At 42.6% G+C, this 27,851-nt stretch overlaps 1 protein-coding gene and 1 pseudogene across 10 annotated transcripts; one reads left to right on the top strand and one right to left on the bottom strand.

Annotated features, from left to right (window-relative positions):
- Positions 1 to 112: 112 nt before the first annotated feature.
- On the bottom strand, positions 113 to 26,567 carry RNASEH1 (ribonuclease H1). Of its 10 annotated transcripts, none has more exons than XR_012157934.1 (9): positions 25,727 to 25,801; positions 25,332 to 25,453; positions 21,180 to 21,374; positions 20,195 to 20,294; positions 19,589 to 19,643; positions 18,566 to 18,650; positions 14,816 to 14,940; positions 2,961 to 3,127; positions 113 to 1,328 (listed from the first exon to the last, which is right to left on the bottom strand). XR_012157934.1 is itself a non-coding variant. In XM_073336115.1 (9 exons), the coding sequence occupies exons 2-9, from the start codon at positions 25,774 to 25,776 to the stop codon at positions 10,857 to 10,859; spliced, it is 819 nt and encodes a 272-aa protein (XP_073192216.1). In that variant the 5' UTR covers positions 25,777 to 25,801; positions 26,540 to 26,567; the 3' UTR covers positions 7,402 to 10,856. The 10 variants fall into 10 exon arrangements, 9 of the variants coding, with proteins under 9 accessions (XP_073192210.1, XP_073192209.1, XP_073192216.1 ...); XM_073336115.1 differs by lacking the exons at positions 113 to 1,328; positions 2,961 to 3,127 and adding exons at positions 7,402 to 10,943; positions 26,540 to 26,567; XM_073336114.1 differs by lacking the exons at positions 113 to 1,328; positions 2,961 to 3,127 and adding exons at positions 7,402 to 10,943; positions 26,535 to 26,549 and having other exon boundaries at positions 25,727 to 25,804.
- On the top strand, positions 4,489 to 6,376 carry LOC140908199 (uncharacterized; annotated as a pseudogene).
- Positions 26,568 to 27,851: the final 1,284 nt, after the last annotated feature.

Genomic DNA, 27,851 nt, shown 5'->3' with positions numbered 1-27,851 from the left:
GGGGCTCAACCCCCAACCCTGCTGTGGTCACCTAGGGCAGGGGCTAGGGTGTCCCCACTGCGGGGTACTCTCTCTGCAATGGGCAGTTCTCTGACCCACTGACCATTATATATAAGTTAAAGCAAATGCAAGTTATTTAATCAAAAATTAATTTTAAAAAGAATAAGGAAAAATGGGAAAGGTTAAAGGAAACACATCAACCCGCCCTGTGGCAGGGAACATCACAAACAGTGTCTCTGGAATGTCAGGGCAGTTCACAGTCTGTTCCTTGTAAGTCCCAGGCCTCCTCCTCAGGCCCTGGCTGTGCTCTAGGGATGCTGTGGGTTGGACACTTGCTCTGGTGGTGGCCACACGCTCTCAGGCTCCAAGTGGTAGGACCCTTCTTCCCAGTGTTGCCCCCGTCCTGTCGGGGATACGATCCAAGCCTGGCCTGCAGAGCCTCTTGCCTGAGGTGTCTCCCTGTGCTGGGCCCGCTGTCCAGAGCCCCCTTGCTCTCCCCAGCTGCTCACCGCACCCAGCTCCGGACTGCTCCAGCCCCAGCTCCACCACTCTGTCTCAGCACTGCTGCTGCTCTGCCTCCAGCTCCCTGGGCTGCTTCTTTGGCCCCTCTGCCTCTGGTTGCTACAGCTCTGCTCCCAGAACAGGTCTGCTCTGCAGGCTGCTTTTGTGACTCTGTTCCTAGCACTGACCTGCTTCGTGGGCTGCTTTTCTGGTCCTTCTGGCTCTGGTTGCTGCAGCTCTCCTCCCAGGGCAAGTCTGCTCTCTCTGGGCTGTGCCTCTGGCTGGGCTTCAGCTCTGCTCTCTCTGGATCTGGCACAGCTCTGCTCCCCAGCTCTTTAGCTCGACCCCACTCTGTCTGACCCAGGCAATTTCAGCTCACACGGACGACGGGACCTCCCTGGCCTCCTGACTCCCTGATTAGCCTGCCCACCCTGTCATTCAGGCTGACCTGAAGCATTGGCCTCTCCCCATTGTTCCTGGGGACTATCAGTCTCAGGGTCCTGATTTCCTATAGACCCTTTCCCTTTTAGTACTGGGAACTAGCCAACTAAACTACTCCAACTGAATGTTAGTAAGGGGGCAACAATCCCCTTACATTTGCATGTCTGACCAGCCTGGTCATCAGGCAGAGATGATGAAGGTACACTTACATGCGTGGTAAACAAAGCCATCAGGAGAGCAGGTGGGGAAAGATGCAGCAGGGTCAATGAACTTTGTGAAGATATAAGGAGAGAGAAAAAACCATTTTGGTATCCTTAACTTGAAGGGACAAAGGAACTGATCAATTGGAGCTCTGTGGAGGCTCTGGCTTGAGAGTCTGGTCAACCCTGCTGGAAAAGAGACTTGATCAGAAACACTTTGAACAAGAGAGTCTAGTTGGTTAAATCAGGTCTTAGTCTTAGAAGCATATAGTTACTTTTGTTTGGTTATAACTCTTTCTATCTTTATTCCTTATACTTAGTATCACTTAAACCTATGACTTTTTGATTAAAGAAACTTGTTTTTACTTTTAATATAAGCCAAGACAGTGCTGTGATTGAAATAAGAGTGTCAAACACCAGTTAAATTAATGGGTTGCTGTTTTCTGACTCTTTAAAGAAGTAGTGATTTTAACTTCTGTGAGTGTTCCAGGAGAGAGCTGACACTACAGGGAAGGTGGTTTGGGGTAGGTGTTGGGGTCACCTTGCAAGGAATAACCAAGGCTGGTGGAAGCCAGGGTGAGGCTATTGTGCTGCTGGTGCCAGGGCTTTCAGCCAGGGCTGCACAGTACAGATAAGCCCAGGGCTATAGAACAGGCAGTGACACAATCCCTTACTGATCTGAGTTGGTATTGCCACCTTTACTTCTGCACTGCTGCCTGCAGAGTTGGACCCTTATTCAGCAGCTGCCTCTCCGGCCGCCCAGCACTGAAGGCAGCAACACAGAAGTAAGGGTGGCAATACTGTGATCCCCCCGATATTTCCTTTTTGGTCAGGACCCCTAATTTGAGAAATGCTGGTATCCCCTGTGAAATCTAGTCTTTTGTGTGCTTTTACCGTAGACTATACAGATTTCACAGGGGCAGACCAGATTTCATGGTCCATGACGCATTTTTCATGGCCGCAAATTTGGTAGGGCCCTACACATAGGGAGCCAAATTAACCTTGATTTTGTCCTTTCCGAACTTTTGAGTGCTTGACTTTGCAACTTCATTGTTCTTTTAACAGATAGTGTCATTTCCTAGGGTTTTGAAAAAGCAAATTGAAAACAAAAAATTCCTTTATGCGGCATCATATTGACACACGATTCATCAGCATTTCTGTACATGTAAGCTTCTAAATGGGTTTAGCTCCAGCTTTGAGCAAGGCATCATTGGTGTTCCTCCAACCTCACTGTCTAAACATTTCACCCAGGGCTAGTTTACAATTTGCAGAGCCACAAAGCTGCTAGAAAGCAAGCTGTGAGACACTTGCCTCTCCATTCCCACTGCCAGAGCACAAAGATCAGGTGTTCCAGGCTCATTGCCACAGTGGGGATAGGCCTATTCCTTTTGTTCTTCTGCCAGAGGGGAAAATCAAGTGGAAGGTTGCCACAAATTTGGAGCTGCTTTTGGAGGGGGAAGTCAGGAGGTATTATCTCCTTTTGGCCATGGGGGAGTTCGAGGGAGACTGTAAGTCTGTGTAGGACCTGAAGCTCTCATGCTTAAGTCTGGATCTACATACACAAATATGCTTAAACCTTAAATTTTTTCCCAAGTAGGTAGACTGTAGCAAAAGCCAGAGGAAATGCACATTGTTTTGATTCTTGTTTTCTTCCATTATTTTAAACCCATTTTCTCTCTTTTGTTCCTGTTCTCATTACATATGCTGAGAATAGCATGATGGGTATCAAATTATTTTTATTTTTCTGATGTACCTAAAACTGACAAAGGGAAAGATCAAAAGTGGTCAGCAGGATTTCTCTAAAGCACAGGCTCTCACCAATGCCTGGAGGCTGCATCTCTTTCAGCTCCCTGTGCTGCTGGAAATTCAGTTTATGAAATGCTTGAGCAAATCATTTCTGAGTCAGATGCTCCTCACAGTATCCTTTGGTCCCCAAGGCAAAACTGAGGGAATTTCTTCTATGCTAAGCAAGCTGGAGGGGCTGTCTGAAAAAGACAGATAGGCATAGAGAAGAAGTGCTCTAAGGTACAAGGAATGGAAGATTATTTTAAATCTTTCAGCTCAGGTTTCTTGGGAGAACGATCACCAGTTGGCATCAGGCCATCTGAGTTTTAGGTTTTGTTACATTCAGTTTAAGAAATTAAAGGAAATAATACAACAGTTTGGGATATTTTGGGGAGGCTGGGGTTCCAGATTAAAAATCTTATTTTTGAAATTCAGTTTTTCTCTGTATTTTATGTAAAAGTTGATCATTTCTCCAACTATATATTTTAAAGCAAACACATTCACTCCTAACTCGAACAACTTGACATGCATCATCAGTTACATTTTCAATGTATATTCTGGATTGGTGTTTCATTCAGCAACTGCCCTAATTTTTCACCTGTAATACAGACGCTGAGAGCAAATGCGGGCTCAATGTAAGTTTTTGGACTAGAAAACAGTGTGATATAGTTAGTTGTATGTGGCAGGGCACTAACCAGAGGGAGGATATGTTTTTAAATTCTGTGCAAATAACGAGAGGGTGGATATGTTTTTAAATTCTACTGTGCAAATAACTAAAGGAGATAATGGAACTAAGCATGTGCTTTGACATTAACAGAGAATATCATCTTAATGTGACTACTTGTATTAGTAAACAATGTAGCGTGGACAGTTGTATGTGGCAAAGTACACTTTTCTTTAAGTCTTTTTTGTCCTGGTATGTGCCCCATTGGGCCAAAATAGGACAAACTATACTGTTACAGATAAGATATTCCCCAGCAGATACCACTTATGATACAGCCTTGCAGGAAACCTCTGTAATCACTGGGAAATGTAACTAAAATAAGAGTGAATTGTGTGAAAGAGCACCAAATGTATTGAGCAAACCAACTAAATACCAGCGGCCTGTGGTAAAATAGGGAGACAGGTAATGGTGAATGTAGCACTCCTCCAATAGCCTTATATGTCTGTGTAAAGGATGCATGGGTGTGCTAATGACTTCGAGCTTAAAGGGTCCATGGAAGATATGAGGGCCTGAGGAGCTTATTGAAGAATTCTCAATAATTCCTGCCCTTCCCTGTAATGTTTCAAAAATAGGACCCTCTGTGGTAAAGCATGATCATGTACAAGAATTGCTAACTGGGCCAGTTTGGTCATTAAAAATGGACAAATAAGTTGGAAGCTGCAACATTCAGGATGCAAGGCTTGTTGAAACCTTCAGACTCATCCTTATCAGATCTGAGAATGGGTGAATGGTTAATATGTTTTGCCAGAATGCGAAAAGATAAATGAACAAGATGACCAATTAGTTGTGAAGGCTCTTGGTGTTAAACAGCGTAATGTTTCTTTGGCCTTAAGCTGCATGCAAGCCGGGGTACAAAATGTTGTCATAAATCTTAGAGATGGCACAAATGGAATTTTACCTGTAGAAATTTGGAAAATCATATGGGATGCTGCCACACAAAAGGAGCGACAGTTACAAGCTCGGTGGAGATTAGTAAATTTTACTTAGAATATTAACATCAATCGTTGCCTATGTATTGACAATAGCAGAAGCTACCGTTGAAAAGGTGTATCCCATTGTAGTCCTACATATTAACTGAAAGGGTTCTGTACTTTATCCAATGGACCATAGAGCAGGGGTCAGCAGCCTTTCAGAAGTGGTGTGCTGAGTCTTCATTTATTCACTCTAATTTAAGGTTTCGCATGCCAGTAATACATTTTAACGTTTTTAGAAGGTCTCTTTCTATAAGTCTATAATATATAACTAAACTATTGTTGTATGTAAAGTAAACAAGGTTTTTAAAATGTTTAAGAAGCTTCATTTAAATTAAAATGCAGAGCCCGCCGAACCGGTGGCCAGGACCTAGGCAGTGTGAGTGCCACTGAAAATCAGCTCGTGTGCTGCCTTTGGCATGCATGCAATAGGTTGCCTACCCCTGCCATAGAGGGTATGGGCTGTATGGGACAATGATAAATGGCAGTCAGTAGATTTAGAAGCCTGTGTTGTAGATCAAGGATTAGGATTTATATGAGAAGAGTCTTCTTTTAAGATCAGCAATGCATGTTTTAATAGTAATGAAGGAGTGTGCCATTTGAAGTACATCGTGAAGAGACTGATAGGAATACAGTGGTGTACATAGGAAAAAGATGTGTGGTTTAGAACTATTTATAAATATGTGATAATTAATGGAATGTATAATCAAGCTATATATAATTATTCCAATGTTTGTAATGTCATAAAAATTGAAGATTGTGATTTTATGTTTACATCACCAGTGTTTACAAGTCAGTTGTTAATTGAAAATTTCACCATGTATCGAGGTTCACACCTCACGTTCATTGGTATGAATTTGTCATTAATAGCAGAACTTCTAGAACATCAGAATTTACATGGTTAACAAAGGCTAAAGAGCCTGCAAAGAAAATTTTAGTTACTGTACACCATAATGGTGAAAACATAAAACAAATACTAGAGAAAGTAAAAAAGGTTAGAGAACATCAGTGGTGGGAAACACTGGGGATGGTTCCCTACTGCAACTAAGATGTTTGATGTCTTTTTACATCCAATTATAATATTATTACAAATTGTAATTTTAGTTGTGTTAATATGTATATATTGTTGGATAAGGCAGGTAAAGTGACAATTTGAGTGGACAAACCAAGAATATCATATCACACATCGCCTCATCATGTAGCTGGAGCAGAACTGGATTGGGATATGAGAGTTGCCACCAAGACCTATTATGCTCCACTGATGGCTGCAACGTGCTAGGTGTCGAGGAAGTGGATGCTTGCCCCATACCACTTTAATTGAAATCAATTGGCTGCCAAGGAGGGAATTGTTGTAGATTAAAAGGGGGTTAGCCTGACTCTAAATGGTCCAGAATTATACCTTACAGAAGCTCATGGTAAAACTGTCTGAGACTGGTTAGAACTAGTTAAAGAGAAGGGGGCAAGAACGTAGCAAGCAAGAGAGAGAAGGTTCCAGAATAGGAAAAGTGCACAAACAGTGTGGTTGATAAGACAACACAACAGAGTATAAAAGACAGACTGTGAGGAGAAGTTTGGCACACTGTGGGACTTCTGAGACTCTCACAGGCTACCATCAAGATCCATTGATGCAGACTCCAAGGACTCATTCTGGTGCTTGGCCAGCTCTGTTGTGGGACTTTGCTGCTAGGACTGCAGAAGCTAGAGTGCTGTTAATAGTTGCTTAATTAGGCATTCAATAAACTTTACTTAATCAGAGAGTGGAATGGTGTTGTCCAATTACTGGTGTGCCCCAATTCATCCACAAAATTCAGTCAGCAGTTGTGGAATCCCTCATTGGAGGTTTTAAAGAACAGGTGGGCCGGGGATGGTCTATGTTTACTTGGTCCTGCCTCAGTGCAAGGAAATGGACTAGATGACCTCTCAAGGTCCCTTCCAGTTCTACATTTCTATGTACAGTTCTACAATCCTGGCCCTATCAGAGATTCACCTTGTACATCCTCTCCCCTCCCCCCCAATCAGATTACTTAACATCTCTGCTTCAGCTTCCCCATCTGTGGGGAAGGAAGATAAGGAAGATAATGCTTGCAGGGATCGAGTGAGAAGTGATGTCTGTAAAGTGCTTTGAAATCTTGGATGAAAGCTGCTGTCGAACTATAAGTGTACTACTGCCATCTGTTCAATGAAATCAAGAGCCTCCTATCTGCATCTCCTTGGCCATTCAGTGATACCAGAGATTCTCTTTTAGCTCCAGTGCCAGCCTGTGGGTCTGGAGTGGGATGAGAGATCTATTTACACTGTTGCTGTGAAATTCTAAATGGCTATGATGCGCAGCCTGCAGCATTCAAAATTGGAGCCTACATATACTGCAGGTGTAATACACAAAATCCCCTCTAGCAACTCTCCAACATCACAAACTAATCACTGGGGAGGGAAGGTTGATGAGGTAGTATCTTTTATTGGACCAACTTCTGGTGGTGAGAGGGGCAAACTTTTGAGCCACAGAGCTCTTCTTCAGGTCTGGGAAAGGTACTCTGTGGGACAGCTAAATGCAAGGTGGAACAGATTGTTTAGCATAAGCAGTTAATGTATATTCTAAGGGGCCACTATAGATTGATGAAGAAAAAAAGGCAGAAATACTGTAGAAGAGATGCTTAGAAGCATTTGTGCTTGCTGTACACAGCATAAATGTAGAGTGTTGATTCCTCAGAAAGGCCCTCTCCCCTCCCATATAATTACATAAAGCTATGCTAAAGCAGTGTCAAGAATGCAAAGTCAAGAATTCAAGTTAAGAAATCCCAGAATTAAGGTTGTTCCATCTTTATTTGGTCCACTTTTTGTGTACATATTAGTGACTTCACTTACATGATTGCATTGTTTTTGCCACAGTATCCCTGCCACATAGGTGGCTGTTCAATATTTCCATTAGTTATGTTCATTGCTCAAGTGTGTGGCTTTGGCTTTATTTACAGCCCACCATCTAAATCCTAGGCCTACTACAAAATTGTTTATTCATGAGCTTTTCTGTGGCTCAAGTGACTTGCCCAGCATTATACAAAAATTTTGAAGCAGAGGGAGAGAAAGAATCCAACCAAATTTCCAGGGTGGCATTCAATTGGATAGAATTTCCTGGATGGGGGACATATGGAAAAATTAGGAACTGGTCATTTAATTAAAAACAGCCAATGCCTACACACAAGGGAACCAAAGTAAGGTTACACGGGCAACCTTAATTCTCAGATTTCCCAATTTTTGAGTGCTTACATTACAGGCATAATATTCTTTTAACTTAGAACTAAGGAAGCATAAAAAGTTTATTAAACTAGTAAAATTAAGGCTTTTATAAATGCTCCCTGACAAAGTTAAGCTGGAATTAAACCTCCAATACACAAGGCTGCATTTTCACCCAAAGTGACTATTAGAATAGGGTTCTTACATGAATTTAAATGGACTCGAGGTTTGTTTTTTTGAGCTGGCAACCATGGTAAACTGTCTGATGAACCATGAACGCTAGCAGAAGTTCTGCAGGCCACATACAACCCTGCAATACATCTCTGAAGCCAACATTACCCTCAAGTAACCCCCATGTGAATCCAATTAGAGATACAGCAGTTGCATAGGTATGAAGCTATAATCAGGCCTGCTGAACCTCAGCCAGTGATAGTGATTTGTAATGCAGGAAAAGTCCAGTTTACCCATCAAAGCCTACAGTGCTCACTTTGAAAGTAAATGTTTAATGTATCAGCAAGACACCATGTAGGGAACTCTACAGCTGAGTTTAATAAAGGCCTTGACTAGAGTGGAGATTTGCTCCTTTATAGTCATCCATGTGGTTTAAATGGTATAATCCCTAAGCATAGGAAGGCAAAGCCGTTCTGAGCAGTGGAGCTTATCCTGGTTTCAAGTGGAGTAAGTGCCAAAATGACTATCTTTGCCCATCTACACAAGAAATGAGTGGTTCAGCTTATACCAATGATTGGATTTGGGGCAAGACGCCAATCTAGACACAGCCCGTGTCATTTGAAGATAATTTTTCATATTGTATAATTCTAAGAATGCAGGATTTTAAAGAAATTGATATTTTAAAGAACAAAATTTTAGTAAGTATAGAAATGCTAGCATAGAGGTGGTGTTCAGATGGGAAAAGGATCAAAGTGACAGCAATGCAACAAAGAGGGTGTAGCTATAGAGGATCCCCTGCTATTGCGAGGGAAAAGATAAAAAGGTGAATTAAACAGCATGTCTCAAGGTTGACGAGGAATGACTGATGCTGAGGAAAGGTGGCAATGGTCAGAACCCACCAAGTGAATGACCGAGTCGATGGCTAAGTGTCAATCCACTACTGAATGTCAAAGAGGAAAAGCTTTAGTGTCAGAGCATCAAACAAACCTAAACAGCATCGAATAATATAGGGGAAACAGAGGGGAGAGGCAGGAAGTGAAGCTAGGATGGCATAGAGGATTCCACCAAGGGGGGGGGAAGAAAGAGGCATGGGAAGGGGCTAGAAACAGGAGCCAAATGCATCTTAGAGGGTAAGATATATGGGCCAAAAAAAAAAAAAAAAAAAAGGGGCCGATATGGAAGAATGACCATGAAAACAGACTAAGGTAGAGAGCAATGTATAGAGATTGTGAGCAGTCAAGTATGTTTGGAACAGGACCGAAAGAGAGGAAATCAATTAGAATGAGGTCAGCAGAATCAGATAATAGGTAAAGAGAGAAAAGAATAGAAATGAGGCAGGAATGGGGTTAACAGTGGAGCAAGAGAGGGGGTGAGCATGTCAGGACAAAGAGCACAATGTGTTAAATTCTTGTTCATGGGGAAAGAATGGGACAGACATAGGGGAGAGGGAAACAGAACAAAAATTACAAAGGTTTAAGAAGGGGAAAACCAGCAAAATAACTTGAAAATCATGGTAGTGCTAGAGAAGCAGGGGGCAGAAAAAACAGTGGGAACTCAAATGTGGCACAGGAACAAATTTGCAAAAGCAGGAATCAAGTAGTATGTCACATGATATGGTTATATGTAGATAAGACTCTGACCAGCATGAAAGTCACCAGAATGCACATGGATTAGAGTGTGAAACAATCACTCTCAGTGAACAGGTGTAAGACAATGTAACAGTCAACATGGCAGTTTTCAGTATGAAGTCACTCAGGAGCCCATCTTGTGATGGCAATAGCTGACTAGGGGCCAGTTCGAGGTTGCTTCAGGAAGAAGCTGGAAGCAAAGTCTACAGGGGACTTGAAATTCGAGTGGCTGGAAAAGGAAACCTGTCTAATACTTCCCTGCAGCCTGCTTTGTTGATTGTTACGTCTGCAAGTCTAGACGAACAAATACTTTACAGCAGCTTATACGGATACTATTTAGGGATGTAAAAGGTTAACCAGTAAGCATTAGGCTTACTGTTATATGGGCCTTAACCATCTTAACCGTTTATCCTGGCGAGCGGCTGGCCATGTTGGGCTGCCTGGAGCGGGCCCCCGGGCCACCTGGAGCTCAGCCCCTGCCTGCCTGAGCAACCTAGGTTAATGGTTAACCGGTTAAATGATATAAATGATCAAAATTAACCAGTTAACTTTTTTAACCGATATTTACATCCCTAATACTCTTACGAGCTAACACACAAACAAACACTTATTAGCATTTGAGGAGGTGCGGTGGGGGAAGTTATGTTTTATAGGATTATGCAGTTCAAATAATTGCCATTGCACTTTAGTATTTTCTACACTATTTGCTTAAAAACAGTGACAAACCTATCAAGTTTAAATTTATTTCAATACTCTTGGTAAAGGGAAAACGTCTATCATTCAGATTGCAACATATTTCCCTTCATAAACTTTTTGAAACAATTATACTTTGTAAAACCTAAAGTTCTCTCTCAGTTATTGAACATCTAAAAAAAATTAACAGGTACTGTGGCAAATGGAACTAAAAACACTGGACACCTTACTTTTACCAAAATTTGAATGTTCAGTAAGCCTCCACCAACAAAGCAGCGATTAACCAAGTAACCTGAACACTCTAAAAAAGTAGGTGTGTTTATACAGGACAGCATATATTTAAAATTTTTAAACCAGAAATAAGGTAAGGATAAATTAACTTATTTTGAACAATTCCAACAGGAAGTTTTCAAACTGAAAAGAGTATGTCTTATGGCTTAAACAGTCTTTAGTTAGCAAGAACGAAGTTAGCAAGTCTTTAGTTAGCAAGAAGTTTCCTAGTCTTGATAGCATGCTAGGAGTTTTGTTTTCCAGCTCCTTCTCTTGCAAGTCTATCAGCCACTTCATTTCCTATAAAGCCAGCATGACCGGGAACATGCATCTGTTGAGAAATAAGTCTACAGTTATTTGACACAACACTACCAAGATTCAAATAGTCAAGAGAGACTACACCAAATACATGAGATCTGATCACCTGGTCTGTTTTTATTAATCCCAAGTATCACAGCACCTTTCTAGAGCATTAAGTGATTTCTTCTGCATATAGCAGGGCTTCTCACAGCTAGGATTCTTTTAACTGGTTCCTATCTCAGAGTCAGAGCCCCATTTTATTTATTAAAATGTAGGTAAGCTTCGATAAGTTCTAAGTTCATGAAATGCAGCACTGTCTGGTTTTCAGACTAGCAGAGGACACTCCTCTTATTGTGGTGATTTGTTTTGTTAAAATCTGAACAGTTCCACCAATTCTATTCCCAATGCAGCACTACTGGAGAGGGCGTGTAGAGGGGAAGCCTATAAAGCCAGGACTCCCTGAAGTGCCAGAATACAGTGCTCCAGCCACTGTCAGATGGATTTTCTGCTGTATTTGGAGGTTTGTTTTGTTTAGAGCTAGGGGGAAGTTACATAAAGAACAACAGCTTTAAATTTTAGTTCAGTAAAGTTGTTTGTTTAACTGCAACCTGGAGATTATATTTCTACTAGTGAGACAAGGTGGGGGAAGACAGTATCTAGTTAGCCTTTGACATCTGAACAGAATACATCAGTGAAGTACAATAAGGGAAGGAACTTCCTTTAGGAAAATCCCCCAAGAGAAGTATAAAGTTTCCACTTATGCCCACTGTATTGTTTTGTAGGGATTACTTAATGGTACATTTCCTTGGATTCTGTTTCACTAGCCATAAAGGCAATGGTGCAGAGATTTGTTTCTGAGTTAGGTATCTTTGGAAGGTTACAGGCAAATTTAGAATAATTAGAAACGTGGCTATGGGGACAATATATTCTTCTCAATGCTGAATTTATATCTACTAGAAGAGTTAAAGGTTACAGACTCAATTTAAAATACTATCACTAGTTACTCAGCAAAAAGCTACTGTATCCTGCTTCTACGTTTGAGATAGTTCTTACCAAATTGAGAGCCAACATGGGTATTCTAAGGACTGCCATATTCATGCTTCTAATATTATTGGAAAAACTTTGAATATGCCACAGAAAATCTGAGTTAGACAGTTTGTTTTGCACCCTGCTGGCAACTGACCAGTTCTGCTAAAGTAAAAAGTTTACTGTGTCAGCTTACACACCCCTGAAGACTAATTTAAGAATTCTTATCTTAAATTTTTGACCTTCAGCCCTAACCATCCTCTGTTAGTTTCTCAGTATTCTAGTTTAGATCTGAGCTTTGCTCCCTTTTCCTGGAAATACCCTAGAGATTTAACAGTATGGGGCTTTTCTTGGTGGGAAATATATGAGCAAATGTTTAAGTATATTGTTTGATAGAATCTAGTAGATCCTTTTGTGTATTTCTTAAATTACTTGGTAACAGAATCTTGCTGATTATTTTGGATGGAGCTAATAATTTTCCTGGTACTTATGTGGATTCATGGTAGCTTTACATTTATTAAAATTCCTTATGATGCTCTTATCTGTGAAAATGTATAAAATATTTTTAGCGGCAAAAGTACATAAAGTTATTTGTGCTTATTCAGTCACACTTAACACCAGATTACTCAGCAGGGTGCATAAAAATCAATTTTAAAAAAATACTATCTAAAGATAGTTTTAATTAAGATATATTATAGCTCAAAGATATCTTCATGGAATAAGGATTATAAATTCTAATTCTATAGTATGAGACAATATATTCATGTAATGTTTAAGAAAAGTTTTGTAAAGGAGTTCCAATAGTTCATGGATTAGGGACCCAATCTTATGGGCCTCCAGGGGCTTCTGTACAGATTATTTAGGTTAATCTTCTATTTACCCAATGGGACTCAGCATCAGAAATGCTCAGTTTTGCAGTTCTCAAACTGTGGATTTGTGTCTCCAGAGATAACATGCTTGTTAACAGCAAAAATGTTTTAAAATAAATAAATTATATATAGAGGTGAGAAGTAACACATCTCAAACCCTATTGTCCCTCTGCAAATGTGTGTACACAGAGTCAATCCCTTACCTCTCTCTAAAAGTGCAAAGTTTCAAAAAGTTCAATGAATAAAAGATTGTTGGGGCGGAATAGAACTGGACAAGGAGAAGTCTGGAGATAAAATGTGAGACCAGAGGGACAGGCAACAGAAACAAAAGTGAACCTGTTTGAGCAGCTTATTCCAGAAGTCTTAGGTCTTTCTGAGTGTAGCCTTCATTGATTTGAAATCTACCATACCATTCTCTCACTAGAAAGAAAAACCTATAATGGCAGCAGGCCATAAAAGAGACCCAGTTTGGGAATATTTTAATGAAGTTCCTCTACCTGTGGTTAAGACAGGCATGTGTGCAAAATGCAAACAAAGAAATACAAGGCCTGGTTGCCTGAATGAAACATCATGAGAAGTATTCCTTCTCAGGAGAAAGCTGCATTGAAGATGATGAAAGGAACATGCAGGATCTTCAGGCTGGTAAACTTTTTTATTTCATACTTCTTTCCTAAGGAGTGCCTGTCTTCCTTCTGGACTTTTCTTGAATTCTCATGTTTGAGCAAAAAATATAGTTGTTACTCTATGCTACCACCATTTCTGATGCAGTTGTGATAAAAAATAAACTGCCTATTTCAGCTAATCTTCCTCTTACAATTTCACCTTTCAAGTAGTACTGAGTGTCAGTGAATGCAATGAATACTACTAAATGAGCAGTATGGTAATAATTAAATAACTGCATTGACTTATTTTGTTTAGGAGAATCCATCCTCAACCTACAGGATTCTGAAGGCTATCCACCTTCAAGATCATCATCATCTTCTATAGTTTCAGAGTTATCTGCCAATGATAGTGTTTCAGTCACATCATGTATGTCACATGACCACAATATATAACCCGTGGCAAAAAGGAAAAAAGAAAAAAATCTATCATCCAAAAATCACCATAGATAAATTTGTGATAAGAACCAGCAGATTACAAAAAAAAAAAAAAGGTAACTGACGAAAAAATTGCCTGGTTTGTTTATGCGACAAACTCTCCTTTCTGTGTGATTGAGAACCCACACTTCATTAACATGGTTCAGTCATTAAGACCAGGGTACAGTCTACCCAAGAGAGCAGATGTCACAGGCAAATTGCTGGATAAAGTATATGAAAGAGAAATTGAGCAGTGTGCAAAAGGTCTAGAGCCAGAGTGGGCAAACTTTTTGGCCCGAGGGCCACATCTGGGTATGGAAATTGTATGGCGGGCCATGAATGCTCACAAAATTGGGGTGGAATGGGATGAGGGCTCCGGCTAGGGTTATAGGAGGGTGCTCCAGGCTGGGACTGAGGGATCTGGAGGGAGGGAGGGGGATCAGGGCTGGGGAAGGGGGTCGGAGTGCAGGAGGGGGTCAGAGGTGCAGTCTCCAGGCAGTGCTTACCTCAAGCAGCTCCTAGAAGCAGCGGCATGTCTCCACTCCAGCTTCTATGCAGAGGTGTGGCTAGGAGACTCTATACACTGCCCTGACCCTGCCGTTCCCATGGGCTACAGTTCCTGGCCAATGGGAGCTGTGTAGGCACTGTGCGGAGCCCCTTTGCTGCCCCTACATATAGGCGCTGGAGGGGGGACATGCCACTGCTTCTGGGAGCCGTGTGTAGTGGATCAAGCCTCTGACCCCACTCCCTGGCTGGAGCGGGTCAAGCCCCGGACCCTGCTCCCTGGTGGGAACTCGAGGGCCGGATTAAAACATCTGGAGGGCTGGATGCGGCTCCCAGGCGGTAGTTTGCCCACCCTGGTCTAGAGGGTAAAATTGTTAACCTGAATCTGGATGGGTGAATTTAAAAATCAAATCCACCCTGTTACTCACCCACTGAATTTCCATTCCCTCCGAAAGCTCATCAAGTCTTTCAAAGTCTTCTTTATTTATTACATCTTTTCCTGTGCTTGTTCTCCAGCCATTACTTTTCCAGTTGTCTACCCAACTTGTTATACCTATGGAAAAACAAATTAACATTTTATTGGAAGACTGTAACTTGTAATTGGAAACTAACTAACTGGATATATTTTTAAAATTCAGGAATGTAAATAACTTGTGGCTACTGCATAGGAAGACTACCCATGACCATGCCTTTAAAAAGGAAGTTATTTAGGAAGTTTTAACAGTTTTACAAATCCTTGCCATGTAAATATCAGGACCAAACACTAGTCACTTCAACAGCAACAGGGTATTTATTTTTTTTAGTAGAAGTCAGGGACAGGTCTTGGGCTTCCATTAATTATTGCTTATTGTCCGCGACCTGTCCATGACTTTTACTAAAAAATACCCATGACAAAATTTTAGTCTTAGTCATTATCTCTGTAACATGCTTTGTAGTTACTCTAGAAACTTCCTGTTATCTCTACAGACTATGGGCATGGTCCCACTCCCAATGACTTTAGTGCTGCAAGACCATACTGCTATCAGTTACTAACTTTCTCCATAATTGCATTAAAGACACAGGTGACAATCTGTGAAATATGCTGATTTCATTCTCTAATACAGTTTTTCAGAATGACTGTCTTTCTAGCATCTTTCCTTACACCTTTGCTTCCCCATTGACTGGTACTGATGCTCACCGTTTGTGAGCACAATAGATGAGTTTAGATTCACTTAAGTGCAAGTTTTCCAGGTGGACAGCAATAAATTGAAGTTGAGGGTCTGTTTGCCAATGGAGCTAACAGTGTGCAGCTCTAACTAGAGCTTTACTAACTTATTTTATTTGAAGGTCAAAAGAGGAGCACGTGGTGGGAACGCACAACCACCTAAAAAAGAAGGCATAAAGCAGAACACATTCAGAACAAGAAGGGTTACATTAACCTAAAAGTCAGAAAAAAAGTAACAATATTTTAATTAAGAGTTAGAAAGTCCCCTACTACTGGTCAAAGAATGTATTAATTATTAGACAATTTATCCAAGACAGGAGCACCCTTCATTAAACAACTCTACTAGTGAAATAGTTACCAGAATAGAGTTGACCACTTTATGCCTGGCAGTATGAACAAACTGAGCTGTTAATTCTCATTCTGCTAAGGACTCTTTGCAGGAAGCCAGATCAAAAGCTCCTATAACCAGTCCCATCTCCATATTTGTATGAACTGGGAAAGGAACTGCTCAGTAGGAATGGTTAAGAGATGACTGCCCCCTGGGGGGGCAACTGAAGAGAAGGAAACAGATTACTTAATGGATCTGCTCTGCTCCGCCCCATCTTCTGCCTCCTTGCTGGTTTTAATTCCCTGGTCCACTGAGCCCTTGCTTAGCAACTCCTCCACTTCCTGGGGCCAATGCGCCACTCTTTCTCCCACATAGAAGCAGGAGCTACCAGAGTCTGAGACAGTGGGAAATCAGGACAGCTCCTGCATCTCTTCTTCCACCCAAGCATCCCCCTTTCCCTGTCCAGTAGCTCCTTGGCCTCTTCAGGGTGTGGGCATCACCCCTTAGAGGAGGCATCAGATTACTTCCAGCTCATTTGCCTTCTGAGCTGGTGGCTCATGCTTTGGGGGAAAAACAGAAAGATTAAAGTTCTCACCCCCCATGCAAAAATATAAAGTCATTCTTCTGCCCAAGAGCCTCTCATATTTTGGGAAAGTATAGAAAAAAAAAGTTACACAAAGAATCTCACTCAATTATCTGATCAACAAGGAAGCCTGACTTGATACTGCTCCCAAATCATTAAGCACATACAAACTTTGTCTTGAAAGCACTTAAATGTATCAACTCATCCCAAAAGCCAGGAGTCAACATTCACATTTTACAATGGGAAAAACTGAGGCATACAAATTGACTTGCCAAAGACAAAGTGATAGTTTATTAGATCTCAGGAGTTCCCATCAAGAGCTTGTGCTCAGACAATAACAAAAATTAAAAAGGACTCTGGGATGGTGTGGATTGCACCCTCAGCAAGTTTGCAGATGACACTAAACTGGGAGGAAAGGTAGATATGCTGGAGGGTAGGGATAGGATACAGAGGGACCTAGACAAATTGGAGGATTGAGCCAAAAGAAATCTGATGAGGTTCAACAAGGGTAAGTGCAGAGTCCTGCACTTAGGACGGAAGAATCCAATATACTGCTACAGACTAGGGACTGAATGGCTAGGCAGCAGTTCTGCAGAAAAGGACCTAGGGGTTACAGTGGATGAGAAGCTGGATATGAGTCAGTGTGCCCTTGTTGCCAAGAAGGCCAATGGCATTTTGGGATGTATGTGTAGGGGCACTGCCAGCAGATCGAGGGACGTGATTGTTCCCCTCTATTCAACACTGGTGAGGCCTCATCTGGAGTACTGTGTCCAGAAGGATGTGGAAAAATTGGAAAGAGTCCAGCGGAGGGCAACAAAAATGATTAGGGGACTGGAACACGTGAGTTATGAGGAGAGGCTGAGGGAACCGGGGATGTTTAGTTTACGGAAGAGAAGAATGAGGGGGGATTTGATAGCTGCTTTTAACTACCTGAAAGGGGGTTCCAAAGAGGACGGCTCTAGACTGTTCTCAGTGGTAGCAGATGACAGAACAAGGAATAATGGTCTCAAGTTGCAGTGGGGGAGATTTACTTTGAATATTAGGAAAAACTTTCACTAGGAGGGTGGTGAAACACTGGAATGCGTTACCTAGGGAGGTGGTGGAATCTCCTTCCTTAGAGGTTTTTAAGGTCAGGCTTGACAAAGCCCTGGCTGGGATGATTTAGTTGGGGATCGGTCCTGCTTTGAGCAAGGGGTTGGACTAGATGACCTCCTGAGGTCCCTTCCAACCCTGATATTCTAGGATTCTATGGTCTAGTCTGTTAGAAGTGACCAGCAAAGAACAAGATGCAATTGTGCCTTTTACTTTTTTATGATACATAAAAGATCTGCTTTCATATTAGAAATTCATGATATGCCTATACTCTGAAATTATAAGTCACAAGGAACTGAAAGTTGAGTAACTGAGGGGAAAAAGGGGTTAGGTCTATTAGAGACCACATTAACACCACTGCCTACTACTTATAGGTCTTGTAAAAAATTCAACATCGTAACCCCTAAGGTGAAACCTCACAATATACACTGGGAGACACCATCCTCCAGCAGTCCTCCATTTAAACCAGGGAAGGATAGACTTGAACAACATTTATAGAGGTAAAAACAAGCAGAACAATCTTAAAGTGTTTCAGGTTCTGTTTTTGTATCAAAGCAAAAAAAAGAAGGGAGGGGGGAGAAGAGAAAGAACAGCCATTTTCCTAATGCTACTTGCTGGCCACTTTTCAGATATACAGCCTACATTTATAGGTTTGGTATTAAAATGAATACACCATTTTGATCTTTTATTATAGATGTTCAGTATCTGATATTTTAAAATATTTCCTACATCAGTTGCTAAACTAGGTATCCTGTCTATTCCAGAGTTTGATACAAAAACAGTAGATATAATTTTGGCAGGCTATGGAGAATGTTCTTTTCCCTGCTATTACTGGGAACTGAAATGAGTTATGAAGAATCCCTTCACACACATCCCCCAAACAGTTTTACAGAATCAGATTTGTAGGGCTTATACAGTGAAGGTACATGTTCTACATTCAATACACAGTAGAACTGAAATTGTTAACTTACCATTTATAGTGAACTTGCTATCAGTGTAAATAACCAGTTTCTTGATGTTTTGACTCTTTGCTTGCTCTATTGCTTTGCAGGCTGCCTAAAGGATGTGTTTCAATCATAATTCAGAAGATTGTGAACAAAAAAATACATACAGAAGAAATACAACTAGAGAATTTACTGTGAAGACACACAAAAATTGCAGGAACATATCAGACATCCCACAGTCTAGAAGTCTGTCAGAGACAAGATACAGCGTGCCTCAGTGGAAGACAGAGAAGCCAATTATGGAATAACTAGTCCACAGAAGAAACTTCTTAATCCTGCCAGCTAATGATTGGCTCACCCCTTCAACCATGAGGGTTTACATCCTGGCTATTTTCCTCTAATAGAACTGTGGATGTTCTGATTATCCACATAAAATGTCTAATGCTGTTTTGAATCCTAAGGTCTTGACATCAGTGATATTTTGTTGTTTAAAAGGTTAGTGATGCATTGTGTTAAAAAGTATTTTCTTGTATCGTTTCTGAATGTCCTTTCAATTTCATTGAATTTTCCTTTTCTTTCCAATAGGAGCACCATTTTATCTTCATTACACTAGATATCGTTCTGTAGACCTCCACCATGCCCACTGTTGTTCATTTCATATCTAAAACTGAAGTCCTAATGTTATCTTTCAGAGGAAAGTCTTGCCATCATTTGTCTCTGAACTCCTCTCTACTTCTGAGCCGTCTTCCTTGAGACAGGATGAACAGAACTAAATACAAAAAATATTTGAGGTAGAAACCCCAGAAACAGAACAAGCCAATGGGAGTTCCAGAAAGCAACTCTGCCAACTCCTATGCAGAAATACTGTTAGCAGAATCAGCAGCTTCCTTTTTGACTTGTATCATTGCAAAATCCCTCACAGCAGAGCCCTACTAAAACTATTGAATGTGTGAGACTATCTAGGAGCTTCTGCAGCTAATTAAGTTGTGGCATTATAGTGCTCAATTCTTTTCCACAAGTATAAAACTATTTTAAAACTCCACAACTTACATGTATTTCAGCTCTTTGGTTGGTCTGCCGTCCAGAAAGCCTATCACTAGTATTTCTGTTTAAAAGCAACACAAAATAAATTAATGGTTCACACTACTGCAGAAGTGTATAGCCACAGATTAGGGGCATAACTAAAACCTCCCCTTCAGGGGGACTAAAGTTTTTAAGTGGCAAACAATCTGAAATTTGGGCATGCTTGGCCCTGTTCCTACTGCAGGTTGAGAACAAATCAGTCAATTTAATATAATTATATGTAAACTTATGAAACCACTTAATGAGAACCTAAATTAAACCTTCCCCAAGATATTAGCCTGGACAAATGCAAGGTGAGTCTTGTTATATTTTGCCTACATTTCTAACCTCTACAGGCACCTTTATTTCTGCATTCAGTGATGGCTGTCATTCAATATTCCAATTTAATAACTGAGTTTACTCTTTCTAGCTCTTTATCTATCTAATTTGGTGAAAGTCTTAGTCAACTGTGTTTTGCATTCTGAAGTTGCTGAATTTAAAGGCCATACAATTTAAGTGTTAAATTACACAAGACCAATATTAGTAAGTTTTTCTACAGCAAGCGATTTAACTATGATCTCAAAAGTTACTTACAAAGGGTGGCCTGGTCCCCAATAGACTCCTACTCCAGCACGTGCCTTACGACGCCCATTACTTGAGCAGCAGCCATCTGTATAAACAACTACAGAGTCACCTGTAAGAGATGGATACATGCAACCTATTTAAAAAGTCACAAAACAAATTTTCAATTATTCAAAAGCATAAGCCTCTTTAAAATACATAAAATTGTTAACATTTATATTTCCTCCAATAATGCTCTAGCAACTTCTACACACAGAAGTTGTATATATCATTTTGCACAGGTGCATAATCTTTAAAATAATTTTAGCCCCCCCCTTTTTCACAAGAACTTAAATTTTTGCCAACCCTGAAGAAGATGCTTGTGTGGAAGAGCTTCATGCCCCCAACTCCAGGTCCCAATTTTTTTGGGATGGCCATCAGCCACAATGAAAAGTTAAAATACATGTTTAAATGTGTTCTCGCAAGTGTATTTACTTAGGGTTCTGACATGGTTCTGTATAAGTTAAAATATTATTTCATCCTGTCTACAGTGGCCAAATCAACCTATGTAATAAAGGCTAGTGTTATATACTCAAAATATGCTTGACCATAACATTAAATTTATTATTGCTCTGAAGGCACTCGAAACATTATTATTAGAAAGCCAGAATTGTAATGCTTGCATTCAGATATCCCATTCTCCCACGCAAAACAATAAAAGGTTCTTCAATGCTCTACCTGGATCACCCATTAGGGAAGACTAGGGGCTAGAAGAGATAACATTCCAGGCATACCGTAAAATGTTAGATTTACACTGTTAAACCAAGCAGCAAGAGTTGAGGGCTTCTCACAGAAAAAAAAACATGCCAAAGCTTCTTCACACTAGAGAATTTCAACTTGAACCAGGTTTTGGCTGTTAGCGAGAGAAGTAACTTTAGGGAGTTGTTAAATACTCTGTTTAAAATACTTTATATTCATTCAATGTACTTCAATAAATTGTAGTCCCAAAGAGGCTTACCCATATATGAGAATTTATCTTTGCTCACTGAAGGTACCGAATATGTCTCATTGTATTTTACATGTTTTTTGTTAGGTTCTTCCTCAGAAGACTGCTCATATGGTCTCTTGCATGTGCTGTAACTTGGGCTTGCTGTTTCCAGTTCATTCCAGTAGCTGTCACTCTTTTGTGTTAAACTAGATATGCCACTAGTACCTTAGGAAAAAAACAGTATTATACACAAATATAAAAAAAAGTTATAATATGCATGCCTAATTGTAGTAGTATTAGAAGTTATTTGTTGAACTAGGGAAAACATTATGGCAGAAGTACCAAGTTAAAGTTCACACCATCCCTTTAATCCCGAACAATTTCTTTTTTAAAAAGAGAACACAAATAAACATACAAGTCATCATTAACGCTATGCTGAAATTTCAGCAATCGGGACATGCAGACATTAAGGTTCATAAATTAACGCAGCCATGTTGCACACATGTAGTATTTTCTATATTGTGTATAGCGGAGAACAGCTTCATGTTTTAATGTTAGAAATTTGCTTTTGTGTTCCTGGATATTTTTATCTGTGGCAATATTTTTAAACAGGAGTAAATATATTAAAATAAAATTGATAATTAGAAATGAAAAATCTAGTAGTAGCATAATGAATTTAACTTTAGAAGAGGAGTTCAATACTAAGACTGAGCATTAAAGTTCCACAGAAAACAACAATACCTCACATAACTAATCCAAAGCCATCTTTGATTTTTCCTTATCCTGTATGTTTTACTAGATACTGAGGATAGAGGAGCTCAGAGCAGATTTTCAGAAGCTCTCAGCATTGCCTTAACTCTACCACCATTAAAAGCCAGTGCTGGGCCCTTTTGAAAATGCCACCCTGTGACAGAGTGCTAGGCAACAGCAGATGAACTACCACTCTGGTCAGTGTATCTCCAATTAGCTGCCTGGAAATAAAACTGATTATGACAGTTGTGACTAACGGACAGATTGGGGATGGGCTGCAGAGAGCTATAAGGCTAATAAACTCATTAGCTCAGAAGGTAGATAAAGCACAGGGGGAGAGAAACAGTGTCTCAGAGTTAGTCCCAAGACAGATTTCCCACTTTTCCTGTCCTTGACCTAGGGGGTTAAAGATAATATGCTGTTGTAAATAAGATGCTGCAAAGGGGAGGGGGAAACACCATAAATAAACCACACGTTGTGTTTACAATCAGAGTCTCCAAGTGCTCTCTGTATGCAGTGGAAGAAGAGCAGAGGGCATGCCTTGTTAAACACCCCTTCAACTATAACAGTAGGGAAAATTATGGAAATATTCTAGTTAGCTTCATGATAAAAGAAGTTTTTCTGACAGTAATTCATCAGTCCCTCTGTGCAACAGCAACTGATTTACATTCAGTTATAACAGTGATCCCCAAACTTTGTCACACCCCTCCCTTACCAATAACGGAATCTGTGCCCCCCCCCCGCCCCACATAACCACATTCAGAAGCTGGACCAGTGCTGGGGTGGCACTCCTTCCCCGTCCCCCCGGATGGCAGGCCTGGGCCCCACTATGCCCCCCTGAACTTTCCTCCATGCCCCCCTAGGGAGGCACACCCCAGTTTGAGGACCTCTTGAGTTATAGGATACAAAATATAATATATACCACACAACATGGTATAGTTTTCAGAAATGCTGAGCAGGGAGGAAGTTGTGAGGGTGCCTGCATCTCAGAAAAAAAATCAGACTATTATATCCTACTTTTACCTGCTGTTGCTTTGGAAGCAACACCCATTAGTTCTGGAACAGCCTTCCAACTGTGGTAAGGACAAGAAACCTAGCTTGGTTTTTAAGATGAAGCTTTGGTGTGCTGAGACCACTGCTTCTCATGGCGACCTATATTATCTCATTGTTTACTTGTACTCCCCATCTACCAGTATGCATCTGTCTCGTCAGATACTAAAAAGTATGTCCACAGTACTAAAGCTCAACTACAATGCTGCAGCTGTGCCACTGTAGTGCCATAGCATAGGTGCTTCCTACATCTAGATCCCATCAACATAGCTAATCCACTTCTCAGAGATGGTACCTAGGGCAATGGAAGAATTCTGCAGCTGACCTAGATCTACACAGGGGGTTAAAATCGACCCAAGTACATGACTCCAGGTGTGAATTTTTTCACACCTCTCAGGGATGTAGCTAGGTCATCCCAAGTTTTTAAGTGCAGTCCAGGCCTTGGGCTTTGTCTACACTATACTTTTGTTGGTTAGAGTTGTGGGGAAAAAAAAAAAAAAAAAACGTACACATACCCTGGATGGTCATAAATTTCACTGACAAAAGTGCTAGTGTGGGCAGCTCTTGACAACACAGCTAATGCTGCTCATTGGAGGTGGTTTAATTATGCTGGCAGGAGAGCTCTCTTCTGCCAGCAAAGAACAGATACATGGGAGACCTTACAGCAGTACAGCACAGTTGCCAACTTTCATGCAGTAGATAGGCATCCCAACTTTCACAATAAGACAAAAAACAAGCTAATCCCATTTCAAAATGAGGCCCAAACAAGCCAATCCCTTAAGAATCCCAACACTCTATGTGACTAGATCCCGCCAGCATGCGGTCTGCACTTCAACAACAACAACAAAAAAAACTTCGAAAACAGACTTCAAGGAGACTGCTGAATTGGAATTCATTTGCAAACTGGATACAATTAACTAGAGAGACTGGGAGTGGATGGGTCATTACACAAAGTAAACTATTTCCCCATGTTTATTCCCCCCTGCACCCCCCACTGTTCCTCAAACATTCTCATCAACTGCTGGAAATGGCCCACACCTTGATCACCACTACAAAAGGGTGTCTCCCCCCCTGCCCCCTGCGCTCTCCTGCTGGTAATAGCTCACCTTAAGTGATCACTCTCCTTACAAAAACAGCTGTGTTAGTCTGTATTCGCAAAAAGAAAAGGAGGAGTTGTGGCACCTTCAAGACTAACCAATTTATTTGAGCATAAGCTTTTGTGAGCTACAGTTCACTTCATCGGATGCATTCAGTGGAAACTGCAGAAGACAATACACAGAGACCATGAAACAATACCTCCTCCCACCCCACTCTCCTGGCTAGTAATAGCTTATCTAAAGTGATCACTCTCCTTACAATGTGTATGATAATCAAGTTGGGCCATTTCCAATACAAATCCAGGTTCTCTCACACACACAGACCCCCCCACACACTCACACCAGGGGGAGAGTGGGGTGAGAAAACCTGGATTTGTGCTGGAAATGGCCCAACTAGATCATACACACACATTGTAAGAAGAAAGAAAAGGAGTACTTGTGGCACCTTAGAGACTAACCAATTTATTTGAGCATGAGCTTTGTAGCTCACGAAAGCTCATGCTCAAATAAATTGGTTAGTCTCTAAGGTGCCACAAGTACTCCTTTTCTTTTTGCGAATACAGACTAACACGGCTGTTCCTCTGAAACCTGTCATTGTAAGAAGAAATCACTTTAGATAAGCTATTACCAGCAGGAGAGTGCGGTGGGGAGAGGTATTGTTTCATGCTTTGTGTGTATAAAAAAAAAATCTTGTACACTTTCCACAGTATGCATCCGATGAAGTGAGCTGTAGCTCACGAAAGCTTATGCTCAAATAAATTGGTTAGCCTCGAAGGTGCCACAAGTCCTCCTTTTCTTTTTGCGAATACAGACTAACACGGCTGCTACTCTGAAACCTGTGCACCCCTGACCCTCGCTCCCTCCCTTGCCCCTGCTTGCCTGGAGCAGAATTAAAAAAGAGCAACAAGCTACAGCAAGAAACATGCCAAACAAACAAGCTAAAAACTAGCCAACGAGCAATTCACAAGCCAATTAGGCCAAAAAAAAAAAAGCCCAATTTGTGCTTTTTTTGGGGGGGGGGGGCAGGTTTGGCATGTCTGCGGTACAGCTGTGCTGCTGTTAGGTTCGTAGGGGAGACCTAGCCTTAGAGCCTAAGTTGCTTGGAGCAAGAGCTGTCACCATCGCAATACACATAAGTCTAACAGGAAATACACCTGGAGACATGTGATGGGGTTGCCAGCAGGGCTCTGGACTGGACACCCCTGGCCGTCCTGCCAAACCTATGTTCCTGTACAGACACTGCCCGCTGGCAGGGAAGGGTGGACGGGGCTCGCTGCGGCACTACCTGCGGAATAGGATGAGGACTGCCGCGCCTCGCTGCCCACAAAGGACAAAGCCTCTGCCTCGCTGGCAAATTTCTTGAAGCTGGCGGCCGGGTACCTGTTCACCTGCTCTCGGCACTCCTCCCTGCAACACAGCAGCGACAGGCGGGCCGTCAGCAGGAGCCGTGCGGCCACAGGGATGGGACAGGACCCCGCGGGCGCCGCCTCCTCCTCCCCCGGGCCGACGCGCAAGCCTGGGCTCCCTGGCCGCTCAGGCGACACGGCGCCCCGACCTGAGGGGCTGAAGGAGCCCGCCGGGCAAGGCCTAGTAGGGGAGGGGGATCCAGCCTTGCCCCGTACGGGGAGGAGGCCCCAGCCGGCATGGGAGTGGGGACCACCCGGAAGCAGCCACCCTCACCAGCTCTGATAGACTCCGATCCTCCTGCCTCTGCGCACCGCGTAGAACATGCTGCTCCCGTCGCCGCCGCCGCCGCTGCTGGGGACAAAACAAGGGTGAATAAGCGCCGCGAGCAGTCGCCGCAACATGGCGGCAGTACCGCCACCCGGCTCGCCCCTACCGGCCCTCAGCCTCGAGCCTGCGGCCGCCCACCAACCTGCCTCCCACACAGACGCTTTGCCCTGCAGCGGCCCCGCTCGCCACCGCCTACTGCGCAGGCGCAAGGCACAGCCACATTCCCCCACCCTTTGCGCAGGCGCAACCTAGCGGCGGTACGCCACTAGCGCACGCGCAATGCAGCGGCCTCACATGGCCTGCCTATTGCGCAGGCACCGCCCCATTCCGTCGCCCAACGTCTCCTACCGCGCAAGAACCCCGACTGCGCAGGCGCATTGCGCAGCCTTCTTCGGAGTTCCTTCCTTTCCTCCAAGGACTCGCTGGACCAGCGAGGGCTGGGAGAGAAGGGGCCGGCGGCGCGTTACAGGTCCCGCGCGGGACCAAACGGACAGAACATGCGTTTTCATTAAAGCTGTTCTGGTGGAAGCGGGTCGCCCCCAAATGCAGGCTGGAGCCGATACGTCTCCATGCGCCAGACCCCTCTCGCCAGAGCACAGGCCACGTGGCCGACCCCCACAGTCACACCCAGCTCTCCAAACCGGTAGGGCAACGCCTGTTTCGGCGCGCGCCCGCCCGCCCGCCCCTGAGCGGGCTGAACTCGCAGGGCCGGGGCCAGGTGCCTTCACCTGCCCGGCAATTCCCCGCGCCCAACCTCGCCTCTGGCTGGGCTTCGCTGTCCCTTTCCTCGGCCTGGCGGATGGGCAGCGGCCGGGCTGCTCCTGCCTTCCAGTCTCAGGCGTGCTGCGGCGGGAAGAACCGTCTGGTTGCCCCTCAGGAGGGCAGGGGGAGCAGAGCTGCCGGACTCCCAGCGGCTCTTTCGGGTTCGGCCCCTAGGCTGGCGGCGTGCTGTTGGGGGCAGCGCCAGGGAGGGAGCTTTGAAGCAGCTCTGCTCAGGAGGGGGCAAATGGGGGCAGGCGCCGCGACCAATCAGAGCCGCAGCGGCTGAGGCGGGAGCGACGCATGGCGCCGAGTGGCTTTGGCGCAGCAGGGGCAGAATCTCTTGACAAAGTGGTGTGCCCGCGGTGACGCCCAAGTCTGTGCCGAAGGGGCTCCCCTTTGAATAGAGGTCGGTCATGGTTAAATGTTTCTCCATTGTTAGCCCTGCGTGGCCACTTATCACCCCTTCGGATTTCATCCCAAGAGGGAGGTAAACAGACAGAGCACGAAGAGCATCCTTACAGTCAAAACGGAGTTTGCAGCTTAATAAAGATATATACAGAGTTCAAAATCCCACACAAAATCCATAAAGGGTACATAGACTGATTCCTTAAATTGTCACACGTGGGTTCCACGTTCATTACAAACTGTGACTCTTGCATTTTACTTCCCTAGCTGCTGCCCTTGAAACCTCTCTGTGCATAGTTGGCCAGACAAAGATGAAAGTAAGTGTTCCTGGCCCCACTCTGGAAATCCAGGGGCAGCAATAAATTTAGTAAAATACAAAGACTATGGACCACTTTGACATCAATTTTGCCTTCAACTGAGAGGGAGTGATTTTAGATTTCACCACATCCTTAATATGCTTGCCAATCAGCATTACCATTTTCTTACCCAAATTAAGATATGTATATTTTTGACAGGCATTGGGGTGAAAGGATAATTGATTTGGTCTGAGTCCCATGAAAATATAACAACTATGGCATTTTTCTTACTTCTGACGATTTATTGGTGACACTCTGCATTATACCCATTAAGAAAATGGCTGCTTTTGGTATTTTCACCCAAGGCTTATTCATTTATATTTATTTTCATTAAGATATTAACGTTCTCAAGGTTTTTACTGAGATTCTCAGCATTTTTTACTGTTTGGATTTGCAGCATATTGTGCGTGACTGTCCTTGCTTAGCTTTTCCTTTAATTAAAGGCTTGCTATAGCAGAAGGTTTTCACATTCATTTTATTTATATTCTCTTTTGGGCAATAGATAATAAAAGAGCGACCAGCAATAAATGAAGGGGAGAGAAAAGACC

The sequence above is a fragment of the Lepidochelys kempii genome, chromosome 3 (genome assembly GCF_965140265.1).
Source record: "Lepidochelys kempii isolate rLepKem1 chromosome 3, rLepKem1.hap2, whole genome shotgun sequence".
Classification (NCBI taxonomy): domain Eukaryota; kingdom Metazoa; phylum Chordata; order Testudines; family Cheloniidae; genus Lepidochelys; species Lepidochelys kempii.
This window is presented reverse-complemented; position numbering and strand designations above follow the sequence as displayed.